This window comes from Nannobrachium achirus (genome assembly GCF_963921795.1).
Source record: "Nannobrachium achirus genome assembly, chromosome: 10".
Lineage (NCBI taxonomy): Eukaryota > Metazoa > Chordata > Actinopteri > Myctophiformes > Myctophidae > Nannobrachium > Nannobrachium achirus.
In genome coordinates, this window is record NC_137819.1 from 25,681,718 (window position 1) to 25,704,186 (window position 22,469).

General features: G+C 44.3%; 1 protein-coding gene across 1 annotated transcript in view; it reads right to left on the bottom strand.

Moving 5' to 3' along the window:
• csmd3b (CUB and Sushi multiple domains 3b) overlaps window positions 1–22,469 on the bottom strand; it is a gene marked incomplete at both ends in the record, with an annotated part of 797,030 nt that overhangs the window by 257,041 nt on the left and 517,520 nt on the right. Inside the window, 1 exon segment of the mRNA XM_080735998.1 lies at window positions 171–292. Coding sequence (XP_080592124.1) covers window positions 171–292 — 122 coding nt within the window.

The window sequence follows — 22,469 nt, forward strand, 5'->3', positions numbered from 1 at the left end:
GTGAGCGTATTCTTTTTATCACGATAACCATTATCTGGCTGAGTGAGTGTGTGTGTGTGTGTGTGTGTGTGTGTGTGTGTGTGTGTGTGTGTGTGTGTGTGTGTGTGTGTGTGTGTGTGTGTGTGTGCGGTCAGAGCGAGTGAGTGAGAGAGAGAGTGAGAGACACATACCTTATTAGGATTGGAAGCGGTGATGATCCACACACACTGTGCGTTGCTCTCGTACTGAATGGGGAAGTTAGGAGAGGTGAAGGTTCCTGACGGGCCCTGGAGATTGCTGCCACACGTCTTCACTGTGAACACACAGAAAACACTGGGTTATTTACCAGTAAGACTCCCTGATCTAGGGGTGGGCAACTTTGATGATGGTGAGGGCCACTATATTTCCACCTTCACTCCAGAGGGCCACAATGCACATATTGCTACGTCCTACTTTGTCATTCTAGTATCTCATGCAAAATAAGCAAAAATAGCAGATCTACAAGCTCAAAACGCATCGCGCTGCGATGCGTTTTTTTGAATTGGAATCCTGAAATGTAACATTTTGAATTGATTTCAAACGCATTTAGTTATATGCTCATGTTAACTTTATGAACCTAAATACAAATACATTGGACAAAAAAAATACATTTTAATACTACTATACTAGTCATTAAGCTACTAATATAGACTGACGGAATTAAAGTAGGTCATGTTTGGAACTGTAACAGCTAAAATCAATAATATATCAGTATTCCGGTATTAACCTGCAGGCCGCATGGAGTGAAGGTGGGGGCCACATGTGGCCCCCAGGCCGCCAGTTGCCCATGTATGCCCTAATCGGAAGATAAGCGACCGTCAGGTGACATGTATACACAAATAGGCCTGTAAGTGCCATTGGTTCCTGTGTGTAGGGGGATGTGCATGGCAAATGTATTGCTTAGGTAGGGCCAGAGAATGTGGGGTTTAGCTGTAACTGCATGGGTCAAATACGGCCTGATGGTGGCGCTAAATGTGACAGCTCCATGTTGATGACATGACTCTAGCCATACTGTGTACCGCTTTGCGTGACTTTAGGGCAAAGTCTGTAGGAGCATTGTCCAAAAATGTGCTTGGAGAGGAGAGGAGAGGAGAGGAGAGGAGAGGAGAGGAGAGGAGAGGAGAGGAGAGGAGCTCTCGATAAGAGCGCTTACTAAATGCCTAAAATGTCATTTGAATTGTAATTGTAATTGAGAAGAGAGGAGATATCACAACGGAACAGAACAGAACTGTGTGTGTGGGCATGCAAGGGACCATGAAATGGGACCCTGAAGGAGGAAAAAAGTGTGCATGCGGTATGTGTATGCGTGTGTGTGTGTGTGTGTGTGTGTGTGTGTGTGTGTGTGGGTGTGTGTCTGTTCAATTCTCGAGAGGAAGCTCAAGTGTGAGCCGCGGCGGAGGAGCAGAAAGCGCGGCGAGAAGGGGGAGGTCAGATAAGACGCTATTGATCAGTGACACGTCCCAGGATAGCAGTGTTTAACCAATTTAGGCCTAGAATTATTGAATGCTTTAACCAGTGAAAAATAGCAGATATACAAGCTCACAGCGCGGCACCGAGTGCCGCGCTGCAAGCTTGTAGATCTGCTATTTTTGAAAAAGTTGTGAAAATGTGTGCAAATCTTCGTAACGTTTGTAACTCAAATTTTGCTTCTGGGTGGTCCCTGGAACTGAATATTTTGAGATGGGGGGTCCGTGGCCAAATACACATCAGTTTGGGGGTCCTTCACATGAAAAGGTTTGAGAACCACTGACATAGTAGTCTCTCAAGAACAGACTATTTAAGTGAAAAGGACCTTTTCTTTGACGATGGCTGGCCAGATTGCTGACATAGAAACATAGGTTTTCAAAAAGTCTTAGAAGGATTCAAAAGACACTTATAGAATCGGGTCAAAATTCTAATTTTCACGATTTTTCAAAAATAGCAGATATACAAGCTCCTGTGAGCTTGTATATCTGCTATTTTTCAATGTACCCGTTCTGAATGGTTTAATTGGAGACAGTTGGCTGTGAAATACCACAGGATTAGCCGCCGTTGGAATATTGACTGATACAGACACTCACCGGCAATTTAGTCTTTGGGAAGTCACCCGGTTCAGCTGCAAACGAGCTCGCAGTTATGACTGCCTCAGACAATCCAGCAGACAGTGGCGTTTTATTGTTTATTTCTTTCACTTTCATTTTAGTTTTTCTTTTTTTGCAAGACAGTTCTGCTTCGTCGACAGTAAAACAAAGACTGAGAGGAAAACAGAGGGCGGACTAAAGGGATTATGTGCGACACCAAGCACAACTAAGGCACTATACTTGCAGAATATACTGTACAGCGTAACTTGTTAGATAAGAATATAATTAGAAACTCGTAGCATTGTGACATAACTTGTTTATTAGACACACGCACGCACGCACGCACGCACGCACGCACGCACGCACGCACGCACGCACGCAAACACACACACACACACACACACACACACACACACACACACACACACACACACACACACACACACACACACACACACACACACACACACACACACACACACAAATAAGTTATGATAGAAATAACTATGGCAACGTGTCGGTCTAACAAAAAGGATGTATTTTGTTTTTTTAATTAAATTTTGTTAATCGACCAACTAAAATGTTTTTCTCAGGGTTTGTGTGGGTGTAACTAACGTTGGGGAGGAGATACAGCAAATGAATACAGCATAATGGGTACATTTTCTGTGAAAGAAAGAGAGAGAGAGAGAAACCCAAACCGCCCAAGAGCTGTGCTTTCATCTAGCGTTACGCTATTATGCGAATCAAGAGATTTAACATTAGAAATACATTTAGTTTTTCATCTCGTGTGCAAACTGTTTTGTGTCTTTAGACTGGGCTCATGAGTGATCGGATTGGTGAACAGAGTCGACTGTCTCACCAGTCATGTCATTAAGTATAGTACAATAATAGGATTCAATTTGATATACGGTAGCCTTCCTTCAGTGACAGTATATGCTGCTGCACTGAACAAACTAATCGTCTCCTTAACTCATTTGCTGCCATTTAACAATACCTTCGTACTCTCATATGCCTCCAGTCTCCATAGACTTCCATGTAATTCATAGTGCACGGATCATGCACACCCATGCCTAGATAATGCACCACGTGTGTTCACATTGCTCACAGCTTTCAAACAAAAAAATCCGAATGGAAATCCGTTCAGGCATTCATGAGATAGCAGCCATTATGTTTTCCTAAAATGTAAACAAAGATGGCTGCCATGTTTGAAAGATGGGGTTGCTATGGGGGTTAAACATGCAATTTCGCGATTCATGCCTACTACATTTTTTGGGGTCACATTTTTTTTTTTGAATTTTCTTTTTAGCCTGTGATTGGGCTACTATGCCAGAATTCAGATGACAGACAAGCCAGTGGGCCGATCATGTGATGTCTCTCTAGCCTGGTTAATAAACCAGACTGCACAACACCACCCCCTGTTGGTAATGGTGGTGTTGTGTAGTCTGGCCCTTCACATTAAATAAGCTTTTTCCACCAGCCCTCAGAGAGGGCGAGCCAATCAGGGCTGTTGGCTTGGGGCACGTGGTGGGTGGTGGCCTGGTTCAAAACCATTCAGCCAATCAGGCGAGTCTGTGTGTATTCAAACACATTCCCCCCTCCACTCTTATTACAGACATCAAACAGATTGTAGTCTTTGATGCTTTCAGTGACTAACGAGCTATTGACACTTGTATGGCTCAATCAATTACAGCAGCTCACAAGCCCTTTGAAGTTCAGAGGGAGCAATTAAGAGCAAGTCAACTTAACATTTTTGTAAACCACCCCCTGCCCACCCCCCCAGAAGTGGAATGTCTGCCCGAAATCTCAGACTCTCTTCCCAAAACGAAGTGTGTGATAGAGTCTGACGCTTGCAGTCAGGCTAATGTCTCTCTGCCCTGTGGGCCGGTGCTACTTAAGGATTGGCCCTCTCCATTTAGTGGCCGCCAGCCCAAAGATTACTGCAACTATTAAAAAAAAAAAAAAAAAAAGTGGGGCCCACAGGCCCACTTGTATAGTCGGCCCACCGGGTATATGCCCGGTATGCCAAATGCCCAGTCCACCCCTGGTCGCAGTGGAAGTAGTTTTGCGTGACTGGCTTTGGAACATGGCTACTTATAGTCCCACTGATCCAAGCCAACATCTGCAGTCACTCTCAATATTGCCAAGGACCTCTAAATAGCCATAGCCTCTGACGAAAAAGAGCTCAGCTCCCACTCGCTTACCACATAACCCAAAACCTGCGCCTTTTCGAATGACTAATTCTAAAATGTGAGCAACGCGCCAAGCCAGCAGCCTTTTAGAAAAAAAAAAGGCGACCTGGATTATCCCTTGTTCCTCGCCGTGGATTTATAAATGCATTTCTGCGTCTAAATATATTACGTTAAAGAGTAAACTGGAGATGTGTGAGTGTGTGTGAGTAGCCGGAGGCCACGCTCGGCGGTGTGTTGTTAATGACGCATGGTAGCTTGTTTGATTTCCCGGCTAAGCTTTTATTTGGCTGTGTAGTGGCAGCGTGCGACAGAGAGCTGGTTTGTCTGTCCTTGGGTCGTCCTGCTAGAGTTGGGGAGGTAATTTTCTGGTTGGTTTGAAGCAGTGTTTGTTCCTTAATTAGTTTGTTCAGCGGTAGGGCTGCAGGAACCCTTACTGCTAACAGTCACACAAACACGCACACACACAAACAACTACATGGGATGCCTCTCAGACTCGTGTACACATCCAGAAACACACAGCGGTGCACACTTGCACACATTCGTTGGGCCATATCTACGCGTGCACACATTCTTGAATACGCGCACGCACGCACAGCTCTAACATTGAAGCACACAATGACACACGCTTCAAGCACACACACTGACATGCCTGCTTGCTTTTTTGACTTAGTGGAGAGAGTAAAAACTGTGTGTGTGTGTGTGTGTGTGTGTGTGTGTGTGTGTGTGTGTGTGTGTGTGTGTGTGTGTGTGTGTGTGTGTGTGTGTGTGTGTGTGTGTGTGTGTGTGTGTGTGTGTGTATGTGCGTGCATGCGTGTGTGTGTGTGTGTGCGTGCGTGCGTGTGTGTGTGTGTAATGGGGTGTGCCCATACACTTTGTAATACAGAGTTAGAGACAGTGAAAAGACCCTATGGGGCCAGTCCTCCCCACATGCCTTCCTCCCTTACAGTATTTATCGCTTTCTTTCCTCCACTTGTTTGTCCCTTTCCTTTCCTTTCCTTTCCTTTCCTTTCCTTTCCTTTCCCTTCCTTTCCTTTCCTTTCCTTTCCTTTCCTTTCCTTTCCTTTCCTTCCCTTCCCTTCCCTTTCCTTCCCATCATTGTGTGAGTGCATCCATCTCCCTCTCAGTCCTTCACACTGATCTCAGTAGACAGTCTTCATAATTCTCAATGCATCTTCAATTGACCTTCTCCTCTGCTCTGCTCACTGGGTTTTATACGCTGATAAGTACATGGTACATATAGATCTTTTATGTGCGCGCGAGAGAGAACACGTGTGTGAGCGCGTGCACACGTGTGTGTGTTAGCGTGTGCGTGTGCGTGCGTGCGTGCGTGTGTGTGTGTGTGTGTGTTGACAGCTCAATCAGTGTGGGCTAAATGAATGGCCGGCCTATAGTCGTGCCAACAGCAGAATGGGCACGGTGTTGCTATAGCAATAGAGCAGAGAAAGAGAGAGAGAGAGAGAGAGAGAGAGAGAGAGAGAGAGAGAGAGAGAGAGAAAGAGAGAGTTATCGGCAGAATTACCAGAGGAGCTAACATCCCATAATTTATATTACACTCCATTCCTAGCTCCCTACCTCTCTCTCTCTCTCTCTCTCTCTCTCTCTCTCTCTCTCTCTCTCTCTCCCTGTCTGTCTTACAATCTTTTGATACTGTATGTCTCTCAGTTTCTACATTTCTTCTTGCCCTCTCTCTCACCTTTGTATCTTTATTGCACTCTCTCTCTCTCTCTCTCTCTCTCTCTCTCTCTCTCTCTCTCTGCGTCTGTGTTGTTAACTTTCTCTCTCTTCCTGGTTGCCTCCATCTCGTTAGCTCATCTCTCGCTCTCATCATTATTTCATTCATATACTGGCACACTGTATGGAGGGCTGCGGGCCAAAAGGGGCCTAAGTGTCATTGAAGTGCTAATGAATTCTACATCAAATTAAAGTTTCTTGATTAGGTCGATCTGCTACTAAAAGCATATTGTTGGGATCACGACCAAGATTAAATTAATGCTGTAGGCAGGCCGGGATGTGTACGTGCACGTGTGAGTGTGTGAGAGTGTGTGTGTGTGTGTGTGTGTGTGTGTGTGTGTGTGTGTGTGTGTGTGTGTGTGTGTGTGTGTGTGTGTGTGTGTGTGTGTGCGTGCGTGTGTGTGTGTTTGTTTGTGCTGAATTCCCCTGCAGTTATATCCAGGAATCAAGCCCGCGGTTGAAAGAACGTTACTGGCAATGATTAAATCAGCGAGCCGAGGCATAGAGCACCACTCACCAGAGGTGGAAAGTATGGTAAATACATTTAAGGTGGTTGCACACTGCTGCGTTTTTCAAGCCGAATATCGGGGTGAATTTCGGAGCGCGTGAATAAAAAGATCAACCTCACGTTATGTCAGTCTCGTTTGCACACTGCCGCCTGTTTCGCGCACCACTCGGTCCCTTGCTCTCTCTATCTCTCTCTCTCTCCTTGCCCTGAAAAACGCATTTCGCAACGAAAAACGCAGCAGTGTGCAAAGACCTTTACTCAAGTACTGTACTTAAAGTGTTAAAAAGTGTTAGTTCCGATTGGGGCCATACGCTGCACCGGCATAATGATACCGGACACAAAGAAATAGTACCATGTGACAGAGGGGTCAAAGTTGAACGTTTCTTCTACTTTTGGCACTTTAAGTATATTTTGATGCCAATACATTTGAATTCCAGACTTTTACTTATGTTTTTCATTGTGGTATTGGTAATTGTCAAAATTAACAAAAATAGCTGTACTGTGAAATTGTAGATCAGGCTGCTATTTATTGTTATTTCTTTCAATATTGTTTGAATTGTGTTGGAGTTCTTTTAATTGTTTCGATTGTTTTTGAAAGTTCTGAAAATGTTCACCTATAATACCCATTGATAGTGCGACCTCACCATTTTTTTAATTTATGTTATCCCACGATTTTGAAACCCTCAAATATTTTCAACCTACTCTCATATACAGTAATTCGTCCTCACTAATGCTTGTGATAAAATGGTACCATCTTTTCCTACTTGTCTGGGTCTCATTAATCTCTCAAGACAGATTCAGCACCATTGCCTTAAACACCATTGGAATAAACACAGAAGCATGCGGGAGGAAGTGGGCTAAGAAAGGGGAGGAGCCCCCTGTTTCTACACATAAAAGGAGGTGGTGCCCTCAGAGGTAAAAGTTGTTTCTATCCACAACTTTCCAACGTCCCATCGTGCATTGTGCAGAAGGTGTGTGGCAGCTTTCGGAGCCGCAGCCGAGTGTGATCTACAAGCTCACAACGGTTGCATCTGCGACGCGACGTGAGCTTGTATATCTGCTGTTCTCCGGAAGTGTCCCACAGATAATGCTGCAATAAATTCTCGGTGGATAGTAACGCGAGAACAATGGCTTCTATTAGAGCATGCACATTTTCCAGAAATAGAAAGCCTGCAGATTCTATTAGCTTGGATTCCCCATCGATGATGTCACTGGCGGGATTCTGTCCACAGCCCTCCTCTGAGACACAGACACTTTGTTTTTATGGAAAATGGGTGCATATGTTTGCAGAAACCCAGAAACCACTCCATTCCCATGGAAAAGCAGAATCCATCTTCATAGGTAGATTTAAACGTTGAAGTCAGAGAAGGTAATAAAAATAGCAAAAAAATAGCTGATCTACAAGCTCAATGTTCTGCAAATCCACCGGCAATCTACTGTCTTGCCAATGGCAGAACGTGTGAAGTTTTGAAATGGCACATCTAGGTTGTTTTATATTTGACTGCTCTGTATTCACGATATTCCTGGCCCCGCCCTCGGCTTCCTGTTCATATCCTGAAAGAAAATAAAAAACATCATTTGGTTTCCTGTGTCCTTGCATTAAAGTGTCAGTAGAGGCGCTCTGGGCTCTTGGCTCTGAATGAACCGGTGTTGCCATGTCTGCTTATAATAAGCAATTGGTGTCGTTGTTTATTGGGCTTACTTTCTAATATTTTTTAAACCAGTGGTTCCCAAATCTTTTCATATCAAGGACCCCAGATTAACAGATTTGTCCACAGTCGCAGACCCCCATCTGAAAATATGTGGTGCCAGGGACCGCCACACAGATTTGTGTTGTTAAAATGTTTCAAAAATATTCAAATTATTTTCGTTTTTTCTTTCCTCTATATTTTTTAAATAGCAAATATACAAGCTCACAATGTGTCACAATGTGACACATTGTGAGCTTGCTGATCTGCTATTTTCAAATGTAAATGTAAAGTAGTAAAACTGAACCTAGTTAATTCTATTGGGCTTATTATTCATAGACCTGGCCGCTTGTCTCTGGCAATATCTGGCAACAGACAATTCCCTGTCACTTCCTTGGGATCTCTTGTTCTTCGACTTGGGAGGAAGTGAAAAGATGTTTAAAAATGCTCCAGCGCCCTCTGTAAAAGGAAAATGGCAGCCTCCATAGAATGGCCAGGAATATCGTGAATACTGTTGCGTACAGCACTTTGGTACAACGAAAGCCATTTTCAAATGTGCTCTATAAATAAACTTGATTTGATTTGAATTTCCCTGTTTTCTTTGTTTTCTTTTTGAATATAGGTTCCTCTATGATACTGTAGCAGCAAATCTAAAGTATCCTACTTGCTGGCCTGTGTGACAGCGCAGTGTGCCTTGCATTCTGAATGGCTTCGGGCTGACCTCTGCTTACAGCCAGGATTTATGGACCGCAAGGATGAGTCGTGACGTTCGGAAACACACAACTCATGGGCTAACTCCAGGGACCGGCCGCCGCTCCACAGGACCAGCGCTAGGTCTACACAAGAGTTATGGTTCCTGTGCAGGTCGTAGGTTGCAGGAGTCTTGTATTCATGTACAGTACTTAAGTCCATTTATGATCAAACGCCTGACTGACATAAATCCTGTCAAATCATTCGGTCTTTATTTTTTTCCCAGGGTTAGGCTTTCCCATAATGTCAAAGTAGTGACATTTTTTTATTTTTATTTTATTTCCTGCAAACTGCACTCAAGTGCACAGGCATTGGTGAAAAAGAACCCCTGACACATGGGCTTGATATTGATTAGCTGAGCTCAAGAGCATTGATTACTGTCATACAAATAGTCTAGATATACAGTATACATCAACGGTCACTTTAATGTATGACATCTTTAATGACAGCTCTTACTATACGTGACTTCCTTTAAGTGAATGAACCGATGTGTGTGTGTGTGTGTGTGTGTGTGTGTGTGTGTGTGTGTGTGTGTGTGTGTGTGTGTGTGTGTGTGTGTGTGTGTGTGTGTGTGTGTGGGGTATTTAATTGAGCCACAAATTGATGCAAAACCACTGTACTGAGGCTGTTTGTTTGCTTGTTGGTCTCCTTGTCTGTCTGTCTGTCTGTCTGTCTGTCTGTCTGTCTGTCTGTCTGTCTGTCTGTCTGTCTGTCTGTCTGTCTGTCTGTCTGTCTGTCTGTCTGTCTGTCTGTTTGTGTACAAGTATTCTTTCTGCTGTTCCACCTTCAGAGTTAAATTAAAGGTAAGGTAAGTGATTTCATTGAATTCAAATAATAACAAAATGGGTATATGTTCTGATAGTACTAGTTACTAGAGTGTTCGGTCCATATTTGGATTTCAGCTTTATCCCCTGCGAGGAGAAAAAAGCAGTTTCAGTTTTGGTGGAGAGTGGGGGCGCACCAAGGCCCGCCCTCACTTGATCATGATTGGGGAAGGCCCCTGCCTGTCACCTACATGAAAACTGAAACTTAAATGAAATCACTTACCCTACCTTAAACACTGAAGATTCAACTGTACTTTTATTCTGTGTTCAAACCCGTGCAATTCCCCCCGTCTCCAATCGTTCTCTCTCTTTGCTGCCAACGAAAAGCAGAAAAGCCTTAAAAACGAATTCCTCAAAGACCTAATGGGGCCTAACTGTGCTTCAGGCTATATGGTGTTTGCCCACAAATGGTCAGAAAAGGCGGTCAGTGGTTTCTGCGGGACGGCTGAACTGGCCGTTTTAACAAGCTGCCCACAGGAACAGATAGATTGACCAATGGACAGAGGGAATGATTGATGACATCATTAAGTGGGCACAAAGTGCTCCGATGGCCCTCATTCTCTGGGTGCAGCTCTAATGGGCACACACACACGCGCACGGGCACGCACGCACGCACCCACCCACTCACGCACACACGCACGCACGCACGCACGCACGCACGCACGCACGTACACACACACTTGAAGTGCATACTGTGGAGAATCTGGCTTTTCATAGGTGTGCCTCTGACCCACATCCTGCCCCCCCCCCCCCCCCCCCCCCCCTTGGTGAAAATGACCGTGCGGTCTGCCAGTAAAGACTTCAGAATATCAACGACCTCCTCACCACAACTTCCTCTTCCCAATGACTTGCTATTTTCAACGTGTGTTATGGGTTAAGATCGGTACACACATGCTTCTCTTGTTAACCGCTAGGTGGAGACTTGTATTGTGAAGATTTGAACCGGATGTCCGGAAGTGAGTGCAATAAATTAATCTTGTGAACCGACAAAGTTGTCTTCATTATGACCCGTTGCCACGGTGTCTGATGCAACGTTTTGACTGTAGTGGAAGCAACGCCGGACTTAATCAATATGTATAAATACTATTGTATAATTCCGTTCGTGGGGGGGCTTGGTTCTGTAGAGGAGGCCAGTCACGGTGTGTGTATGAGGTGTCACATTGTTCTTCCGATTTATGATCGGGCGGGGAGCATAGCCTGGCACGGACCTTCTCCCATATTCTATAGTTGCCTGGCGGTGCCAGCCTCTATCACACACTTCGTTTTGGGAAGAGAGTCTGGGATTGCAGGGAGAGATTCCATTTCTGGGGGGGCGGGCTAAAGCCTGGTGAAGTCAGCCAGAGCTCTTAATTGCTCCCTTTGAACTTCAAAAGGGTTGTGAACTGTGGTAATTGATTGAGCCATACAAGTGTCAATAGCTTGTTAGTCAATGAAAGCATTAAAGACTACGGCCTGTTTGATGTCTGTAATTATAGTGGAGGGGGGATGTGTTTGTATACACACAGACTTGCCTGATTGGCTGAATGGTTCGGAACCAGGCCACCACCCACCATCTGCCCCAAGCCTATAGCCCTGATTGTCTCTAGCCCTTTCATCGGGCTAGTGGAAAAAGGTTATTTAATGTGAAGGGCCAGACTTCACTACAACACCACTACCGCCAGGGGTGGTGTTGAGCACAGTCTGGTTTATTAAACAGGCAAATTCTATAGGGCTCTCTCCGTAGTTTTTCTTTATTAGTTTGGTTGCCCAACAGGGCAAGACATTATAGTCCTGAGGAAACTTTATTTATTACTGGGGTAACTCTTTTCCGCTGCCATTGGAAACTGACAGACAGACAGACTTAAGTCCTGGGATAGACTTTATTTATTACTAGGGTAACTTTTCCGCTGCCATTGGAAATTGACAGACAGACAGACAGACTTCTGTCCGGGATAGGGAATCAACAGGGAATCAATGGAAGTGGGAATCAATAAGGAATCAATGGGTGTGGCAATCAATAGGAAATCAATTGGTCGAGCTTCACATGACAGTTAGCTTACTATAGTCACGTCAGCAACCGCACTTGTAATTTCTAATTGCATCTTTTCTATTTATGATCATCCACCCACCAGTTCATAAAGTATGTCAGGATGGGTGGTGACCCAGTTGAAGTTAGCCACACCCACAGTGTTGGGTGTATGATTTTATGATGTCATTAAATTAGGTGTTTTTCGAACCACAAATACACGGGGAAGGCAAATTTGCACATTATAACACCACCCAGTGGTCTATTAGAGACACATACAAAACACACACAAAACAGAACAAGTACAAGACTATGGCACCACCTCTATAAATGTGCTCCAGAAATAAAGTTTGATTTGATTTGATTTGATTTGATTATGACGATGGCGTCATCACATGATGACATCACCACTTCGTCATCACATCATCCTCTATAAATAAATTGTGCTGATGATCAGTGGTGCTGTTGAGTGAAATGTTACGTTGGACCGTATTTCAGGAAGCAGTGAATAGGCATGTCCATATTTCTGTGGTGGTCAGACTCCAGGTCTACTCCTTTTCGTACAAATACTGTGACCTGAACGACAGTGATCAGATCCATGTTCACATCTTCAACACAGTGCCTTTACGCTGGGTGAAGTTGCCTCCAGAGGAGACGAGAGGAGAACGACCCGTTGTGGTTCCATCCACACGTGATGGCTACACTGCTGTGCTGATAGAAGGTTCTGCCTACATCTGGGGGGGACAAAAGCACCACAGAGAGTACTACAGCGTGCTTTATGCATTTGATGTGGACACACACAGATGGGTTAAACCTGAGGTTTCTGGGACCGTTCCAGAGGCGAGGTGCTACCACTCAGCCTGTGTCTTGGGCAAGGTCATGTACATCCATGGAGGAAGGACACAGATGACTGAACACATTAATGACATGTACAAGTTGGACACCACCACAATGGTCTGGTCTTTCATTGACACCAGAGGCACTGCACCACCTGCTTCATGGTGTCACTCTGCTACCATCATCGGGACAAAGATGTTTGTATTTGGGGGCGACGGGAACCAGGGTGTCTACTACAACAGCATCAGAGTGTTTGACACAGAGACTAACTGCTGGATGAACACACCTTCTGCACAGCTTCTTCCAAAAGGACGCAGGTGTCATTCAGCCTTTACCTACAATGGAGAGCTGTATATATTTGGTGGCCAAAAAAGGAACCAGCTCTCAACTGATGCGGACATAATTATGTGGAAATTCAATCCAGAGACCTTCTCCTGGAAGGAGGTTGGGCCTAAGGGGAAAGGACCTTGTCAGATGTTAATCAGGTGGTGGGAAAGCTGTTGCATGGTGGAGGATCGCATCATATTTGTACAACAAGGGTACAGCGATGAGCAGCATTTGTACATCTTAGACTTGAGTCCTAGTCTGAAGACGTTATGCAAGTTGGCAGTTACTCAGTACGGTCTGGAGCAGTCTGAGCTCCCACTTGACATCAGGTGGGAACTGGCAGCCATGAGCTCTAACTAGGGTTGCCGTTGTGTGTTGCTGGTGTTACATGGTGTGTCGTTACACACAGGTTGTTACACATTTACCGCCATTGACGTAGATCTAGGTCACCTCCTGTTAGAGCGGTCGACTGCCGCTGACAGAGAGCTACTTCACGTCCGCGTTTTCAGTGATTCCGATAGAGGGCGCTCTCTCGCGAACCGCGAGCGGGCCCAGGACTCCAGAAGAAGAATACAACCGGAAAAGACGTTGTCACAATTTTTCTTTCTCCATCCGGTACAAAGTTATCGGACAATAAAGAAAGGTGCAACAGTAAGTAGCCTTCTCTATTTCCCCTGCAGGTCTACCTGACCCTGTGTATCCGATTGAAGGAGAAAAAAAACGTAGATATCGGAGAACTGTGGGAGAATGTGGCGTTACTGCGGAGAGAAATGGAATGAAGAAGCCAGAGAGAGATGGAAGGAATTTGAAAAGCTGTGTAAATAAGAATCAGAGAATTCCCTTTGGAATAAGCTGCTAAAGCAGGCCAAGACTGCTGCGACTGGGCCTGCGACTATGACTAGGTCTGCGACTAAGGCTGAAGCAGAAAGAAGCGACATCCACACAACTTACCATCAGTAAATATTCCACGTAGTGGTTAACAGTAGCTCTCTGTGTCCTGCCTCCTCCTTATGGTCAGCGTGACTATTAGCATGCTCACCCCTGTCAGTCACTAGTACATGAACTTCATTTTTTCAGGAGCAATGTTGCGCAAATTTCTCTGTATTTGACTCAAAGCCTGACTTGTCCATGTTCAATTTCAATAGGCTAAACAGAACATTTTCTCATGTCTCATGCATGGCGTTGATGGATGTTTTCCGGACAGCATTTTTTATTTTATTTTTTTATTAAGGAGGTTTTTTATTAAGAAATCGGGCATTGTCCGTCTCTTGATTAAATTACTGTCTGGGGATATACAGTATACATATTGTTTCCTATATCCGTGTGAGGGGCATAGTAGATGATCGGTGATTGAGATTGGGATCCTTAGATTTGGGGTTATCAGAGATTACCAGAGCCATTTTCCATATTCTATGCTATTAGCTTGAATTTCAAACAAAACTCCCTTTCTACAAGAAAAGTCGTAAGACTTCAATGGACCTCAGAGTCAGTGGGTTCAACTTTTTCTCCTTTTATGTAATGTTGTATGCAGGGCTGAGTCTATTAATAGATGAGGTGCATGTAATGTGTGCCTATGTAGTTTCACAGTTGAACTTGACCTGGGGTATTTCTGGTTTTCTGAGTATAGACATGTTTTGCTTTGGGAAGGGACGTCTTTGACGAATACAGTGCCATAGCTTATTCACAAGTCACGACAATACAGACAACTGCGGGCACGCACGCACGCACACACGCACAGTTTGTACTTATCTAACAACTTTTTCCCTTAATTTCGCTCATTCCTTACTTCAGCTTTGTGCCGGTCTGTGTCTTTCTAAGCCTTCTCAACAGACTCCCTCGACAAAAGGGAGACACAACTTGATTGTTGTCTCCCTTTCTTTGCCTGATTCTTTCAATCACACCCCCACCATCGCCACACTTTGTTTTAATAATTCCATAGTTTGTTCTTCCCTCTGTTCTCTCACAGAATCTTTGCTGTAGCTGTCATCCGACCTATCAAAACGCCTATCTGTCGGGTGGAAACGTTATGAAATGTTACAAAACTGTTTCAGGATTCAAATACAAAAATGTGACGCTGTAGTATGATCATGCAGGGCATGAAAGTACGAAAAAAAAAAACACAAAAGGTTAATATGGAGATAAGAGGTTTCTGTGTGACAGCAACGATAAACTAGTATGAGACAACAATGGATTTGTGGAAAACAAAAAGAATCATACTGAGCCTCATTATGAGACTGACACAGCGCTGAGCCTACGCACTTGGTTGGCTGCCAGACAGCAATTTACCCTGGCCAGTCCATTTTCACAGGAATTGAAATGGAGTTTTAAAACTTTATACAGTTTTCAAGTTTTGTTAGAGCTCAGTCTTGCATAAGGCGCAAAGCAGCAAAAAAAATGCAACGCAAATGTCATTGCTTTTATGTAAGGGTTTAAGTACCAAATGCACTTGCGCCCACCTGTGTGCTGATGGTCTTAAAATGAGTTGTGGTCGGGCGCATTGTTGATGTATCGCTATCTTAAATGGAATGAGAAAAGTCAGATTGCACTTTAAAGTCTACGGCAGTCCCCCATGCAGTATTTACCCATTTTTAAAGACCACATTAGATTGTATGTAGGCGGGTTTGCAACGGGTGCACAATGCTTGCAATCCAAATCCATTCCAATTCAACACAACACTCATGCAGTATGGTAGATGACATTGCTGAGAGATGCATAAAGGTTAAAAAATAATTAATGATCCGGGCCACATTATTATCCATATATTGCATCGGCACCAGCCAATTTGCCGTGCTGGCAGGCACCGAGAATGCTAATTGTTTTTTGTGCACAGAAGTGGCAGATAAACAATTTTGCAAGCGCTTAACTTTTAATTATTCCTATTAATATGGCTAATACTCTCTACGTCGTCCTCAGGCGAGCCCGCCATCAGCGCCTCCAGTCATCCCAGTTCTCCATAGGCCATACATCTGCCCAGCTCGTTTGTGCTTTCCGCACCAGCGTACAATATAAGAAATCAGTTTAAAAGTGGTAGACAAGCAGATAGATAAAAGTTTTTTAGCAGTTTATTTCTCTGACATCTCATCCAACTTGCAGTCAAGCCAATTAAATAACAATCTGCCAGGTGTAGGCGTACCTACATCTTATAATAAGGGATATTTCACTTTAAAAAAATCTTTTGGTCATTTTATCGTCTAATCAGGCTTTTGGGAACACCCTGAACATATTTTAATTTGCTTGATTCAATATTTAGATTGATTTAAATGTTACCAGGCCCTCCCCATCCAGGGCCCCTCCCCATACACACCCATTCTATCTTCAAACTCCATTTTAACCATGATAGATTCATTAAAAACATTATTTTTTGTAGTGACTCATACTACCCTCCTAATATGTGAGCTGGCTGTGTTTTTTCGATAACCTTTTTCATTTATTTGTAATAATTCTATGGGGAAATGGAAAAAATGTAATACAATAAAAAATATTAAAAGCCGATATACTGTACAAGCTCGCAGCACGAAGCGACGCGTTGTGTGCTTGTAGATCAACTATTTTCACTAGGTTGGGTCCTGGCCGGGCAAACATCTAAACTCTCTTTTGGGTCTCGACCTGAAACGTTTGGGAACCACTGCTCTAAACTATAGACTGACACACCATCCATTCATCCATCTGTCCAACAATGTACTCAAGTAAATGTACTTTGTTACTGTCTACCACATCAGCTAACACAAGGCGTCTGCCCTTCTACCTGACACCCTGGCCACCCAAGCGTCCAAGACTCTTCTCCCTCCTGCCCCCCCTCCCTCGCTGACTCACTCCCCATTTTCACCGCAGTCTGACACAGCAACAACTCACCTCTTCAGACTCCACCAGTGGCGTCATCAGTTCAGCAAAAGCTAAGTTATGGCAATATAACTGGTGTCTTGCACGCACGCCTTCAAGTTATGGCAATATGACTGGTGTCTTGCACTCACGCCTTCAAGTTATGGCAACATGATGACTGGTGTCTTGCAAGCGTGCGAACACCAATCATGTTGACATACCTTAGCAACAGGCATGATGAAATAAAGTTTTGGGGGACCCGCTGGTTGCAACCACCTCAAGGACCCCCAGAGAGATCCCCGGACCCCACTTTGCACAAAAAAAAAAGACGAATGCTCCACCCCTACACCCATTACTGTACTCTTAAATCAGCTTTCACAGAACATCTGTTCCTCACTTATAACACTGTAGTACTTCATTCTGTCTACTTGACCATTTTGATTAGAGCACATGCCTATTGCTACCATCTTGCAATTTGTATGTCTGTCTGTATAAGAGTGCCTGCTAAATGCCTAAATTGTACATTTCAAATTGTATTCTAGTACACACACACACACACACACACACACACACACACACACACACACACACACACACACACACACACACACACACACACACACACACACACACACACACACACACACACACACACACACACACACACACACACACACACACGCACAGCCAATCAAACAGAGAGAGTTGGCTCAGTGGCCTTGCCATCTGTCCATTTATCAAGGTGCCGCATCGGCACGCACACACACACACGCACGCGTGCATGCACGCACACACGCACTACAATGTGCCGGACTGCCGGGTGTTCGCACGGACAGTTCTAAACTGAGCATAAGGACGTTGTGATTTAATGGCTATTTTTCTGGTTTATCTGTTCATTGAAGTGGTTTCTCTACCTGGCGCTCTTCTCCTCTCGAGCATCTCTCTCTCCGTTGACTGGCAGTTCTAAAGGTCCCGTCGTTTTCAATGGTTCTGATTGCGTTTCCCCTGCTGTTGCGTGGGGGTACATTTGATCCTTGTTTTGAACGAGGTGACCCCCCCCCCCCTTCGATGAGCCAATTGGCCAACGCTTACAGGCCTCTCTGTCTGCCTAAAAAGGTATTCATGAGTGAGTGTCCAGTTTGGATACAGGCTGCTAGATGGAGTGGGAAAGGCCACACTGCTGTAGTCAGCTGCACTGCAGTGGTGTAAAGTAGTGGTTCTCAACCTGTGGGTCGGGACCCCCCGGGGGGTCCCCACATTATTTTGGGGGGTCCCCAGATGATTGGCTTAATGTGAAACATTGTTTTCTCTCTCAACGGTAAACAAACCAACATGAAGTTTAAGTGTATAGAGGGTATATGCATATTTCTAAAGTGACAATATAAGGACTTTTTGAGCGGTGGTCACACCGTCTCCTATACGTGGCCGTGTGTGTGGGTATGTATGCGTCCGGCCGTCCGGCCGTGTATGTAGCCTGGCAGTACCTTTTCTGACCACACATGTTAAGGGAGGGGCGCTGTTGTTCATACACACACACACACACACACACACACACACACACACACACACACACACACACACACACACACACACACACACACACACACACACACACACACGGGGGGGGGGGGGGGGGGTTGGTGGGTAAACCACCGCTCAGTTCACACGGGTGTGATTTTTATAATACCTACAAATTGTGAAAATAGACGATCTACATGCTCACAACGCCTCGCCATGCAAGGCGTTGTGAGCATGTAGATCTGCTATTCTCATAATAGAACCGTGTTATACAAAATGTAATGCTTCAACTCTTAGTGCTCGTCAGGGTGGGGGGTCCCCAGTTAAAATATGATTATTTTGGGGGTCGTGGCATGAAAAGGTTGAGAACCACTGGTATAAAGTAACAACTGTAAGTACATTTACTTAAGTACTGTATTTTCAGTACTGTTTTGAGCTATTTTTACTTTACTTGAGTATTTCTAATTTCCAATACTTCTACTCCACCACATCTTAGAGGCAAATATTGCACTTTTACTCCACTACAACAAAACACTTCAGCTCTTCGCCATTTGAAAATAGCCAATCTACAAGCTCACAATGCGTCACGATGTGACGCTTTGTGAGCTTGTAGATCTGCTATTTTTAAAATATTTTCAGACATTTGAATGGAACATTCTGCATAATGAGTACTTTTACTGTTAGTGCTTTAAGTATGGAGTACTACTATTTGGAGTATGGAGTATTTCTACATTGCAGCATTAATGCTTTTTACTTATTAAAAAAATTGAGTAGGCCTACTTTTTCCACCACTGGTGCACTGTCCCCAAGCCTCTTTGCGGCACTCATTCAGATCAACCACAACAAGAGACAAGAGGATGTAATAAAAATGGTTACATAATTTAGCCAACAGCAAAGAAAGAAAACGGTCATACTTTGAAAATCTGTGACTAAACAAATAACAGAGCTAAATAATCACCAAGTCCATCTTGAATATACAGATTTCCACATTGCTGACCTAGAAAGTCTTGATGCAATATGAACAATGTCTTCCTTGAAATCACTGCAGTGAGACGTCCAACATTGTAAGCTGTACCAGAACCTCCAGTTACTTAGCAACTACTGTACCACCGACCTAAAATGGCCAGCAAAGGGGCGTGGAAAAAGGAGGGTGAGGGGGTTATGAGGGTGCTGCAGCACCCCCTTCTGGTGGGGTAAAAAATATATATACCACTTTTTGTAAGCATATTAGACCTGAGGCCATAAATAAATTGTGTTGTTACAAAATATAGAGGGTATGCGCATGCATAAAGTGAATGGCAAATCGAGTGGCAAAGTGAGTTTAACGTAATGTAACATCTGTTTAATGCAATCAGATAGGACTTTTCTGTTTGGATGTATGGGCTGTCAAGGCCAAAAAGTAGTTTTTTGCCACTCACTAGGCGTTCTCGCATAACTTCCGGGTATGATGATGTCACGTGCATACCATCAATATATAGCAACAACTAATGTGACACAGACGCTGTGTTGGATTTAGGTTACAACAGCTCTAGTAACTATGTGTGCACTGTCTTCAGCCTGTTGTTATGCTGTGTGTGTGTGTGTGTGTGTGTGTGTGTGTGTGTGTGTGTGTGTGTGTGTGTGTGTGTGTGTGTGTGTGTGTGAGTGAGAGCGCGCATGCATGGCTGGCAAGGAACACTGCAGTGGCTGAATGACCATGTGGCCCTCATTCTGTTTCGCTATATGTCTTCGCCAAAAAAAGTTACACGTCGAAAAGTTCTTAATACCCGGGAACACAGAAATGTCAGCATTTGGAATTCAAGACTACTTTAGAAAAGGACACATCTGCTACCCACCTAGAAGACAAAGTAGTGGATATGTGCCTCACCGCCTCATCCTCCTTGCTCAGTGCCCTTCAGAGGTCCCTACTGACTGGTACAGTAGCTGACTGGGAACGTAGCCTGCAGTCTACTGTATGCATGACAGGGACATGCTGGGCCCCTGATTCAGCCCGGGAAAAAGAGTCAGAGAGGCCCTCATTGAGAGATCTCTCTCTATAGCGCTGCTGCTGCTACTCAAAGATTTGCCGTTTCAGATCATGACAAGTGACTAGCCAGTGGGCCAATTACTGTACATGAGTTATATTTCGTCGTTGTCGGGTGGAAACCTTGTATGTCCAAAACCGTATGTTTTGTATTTATCATTTTAAAAATGATTTAAACTAGTGAAAACGTCCGATCTACAATCACACAACGCCTCGCGGTGCGAGGCGTTGTGTGCTTGTAGATCTGCTGTTTTCACTACTTTTGTGCGATGGCCTTGTATGATGAAGCAGGGCTTTGCTTTGCGAAAAAAAATTACAAATCTGATACTTGGAGATACAAGATTTCTTGCCCGACCGTGACAATTTACTTTGTTGGCCGCCCAGCCCCCAAAATGGAACGAATGCCGACATTTTATTTTTAATTTTTTCCTAATGGCCGGCCGGGAATGAACCGGCCGTTCGGGAGTTGTCCCGCTTTTCCCAATGGCCAGCACGTCCCTGTGCATGATGGAGAGAGGTTGTTCTTCAATTTGGACCACACACAGGGCTTCAGGAAACAACATCGCTGACTTTAGTGTCATTGGCCATCTCCTATGGGGGAGGGGGTGTGTGTTAGCCAATCCCACAGGGGCTGAAAGCCAGGTCCAGAGATCTGATTGGCTTAATCGTATGCCGGATGCTTTTAATTGCTAATCAACATTTGGCAGCGACGATAACGACCGTTGACAATCTTAAGGAGCTAATCAAAGAGGTTATCATTGCTGCAAAATCTGCGATAATGACTTGGATAACGAGGATAATCAGTGGGGACAGAGCGCAGATGTCTTTTCGCCCAAGCAGGGGAAGTGAACTGGTCATGTCCTGACCTTATTGGTAAGGTCAGGTCCTGTCTTGGCCCATCGTCGCGACCCGATGGCGGTTTTAACCCTTTGATCATCTCATCTTACTTAGAACTTTCCCAGTGGTGGAAAAAGTACTCAGATGTTTTACTTAAGTAAAAGTATCAATATACTATATACTCCGTTAGGGTGCCCTCACACCAAAATACCTAGAGTGGAATCCGCCAATGCATTTCATTTGAGAATGGAGCGTTTTTTTGCCAGTAGAGGATTTCTGCAAAATACGCTCCATTCTCATTGAAATGCATTGGCGGATTCCACTCTATGTATTTTGGTGTGTGGGCACCCTTACAAGTAAAAGTCTGGGATCCAAAATGTACTTGAGTAAAAGTATGAATGTATATAAAATATACTTACTTACCAAAAGTAAAAGTACAAAATGTTTGAAAATAGCAGATCTACAAGCTCACAACGAGTCCTGATGCGACGCGTTGTGAGCTTGTAGATCGGCTATTTTCAAATAGCCTAGGTAAAAAAATAGGGCTAAAGTGGATAAATGTATGTTTTATAATATAATCATGTACATCTGCAAAGTAACTAGTAACTAAAGTTTTCAAATAATTGTAGTGGAATAAAAGTACAACATTTGCCACATAGATGTAGTAAAAGTAAAAAGTAAAAGTACCTAAGTACTGAAAGTACTGAAAACTGGAAATACTCAAGTAAAGTACAAATACCTCAAAACTGTACTTAAGTACACTACTTAAGTAAATGTACTTTACACCACTGAACTTGACCGTGGTCAGCTCCGTACGTGGTCCGCTCTTTGTTCAAAGACCAAATCTCTTCACCCGAAAACAGCCATACAAGGCTTAGGGAGCCCGCCTGGAGAACCAGAGCCCCTGGTTGTCCCTGGTACGATTCCGGGCCAGGCCAGCAATGTCGATGAGTGTCCCTGAGCAAGACTCTTAACCCCTAATTGCTCACACGCTCCTTGTGGGCAGTGAATCAGCTGGGTTGGGATGAAAATAATTAATCTCCCCCTTGGGAGAAAGTAAACCTGTAGACTTGCTATTTCCGGCGAATTCCCCTCCCCCAGAATAAGGACGCCAAGGGTTCAAGTGTTAACCTATAAATGAAAGTCGGCCCTCAGGCGCGTCTAGTTCTTCTCATCACCTAATCACTTCATCACCTCATGAGGCTCATCCCCTCGCGCCCTCCGGCGTGTCTGGGTCAGCTCATCAAGCACACTCACACACAGAGGTGTACAGTACGTTATACAGTATGGGCAGAAAAGCTCTGCCCCAAGTGACTGGTTTATATAACAACATAC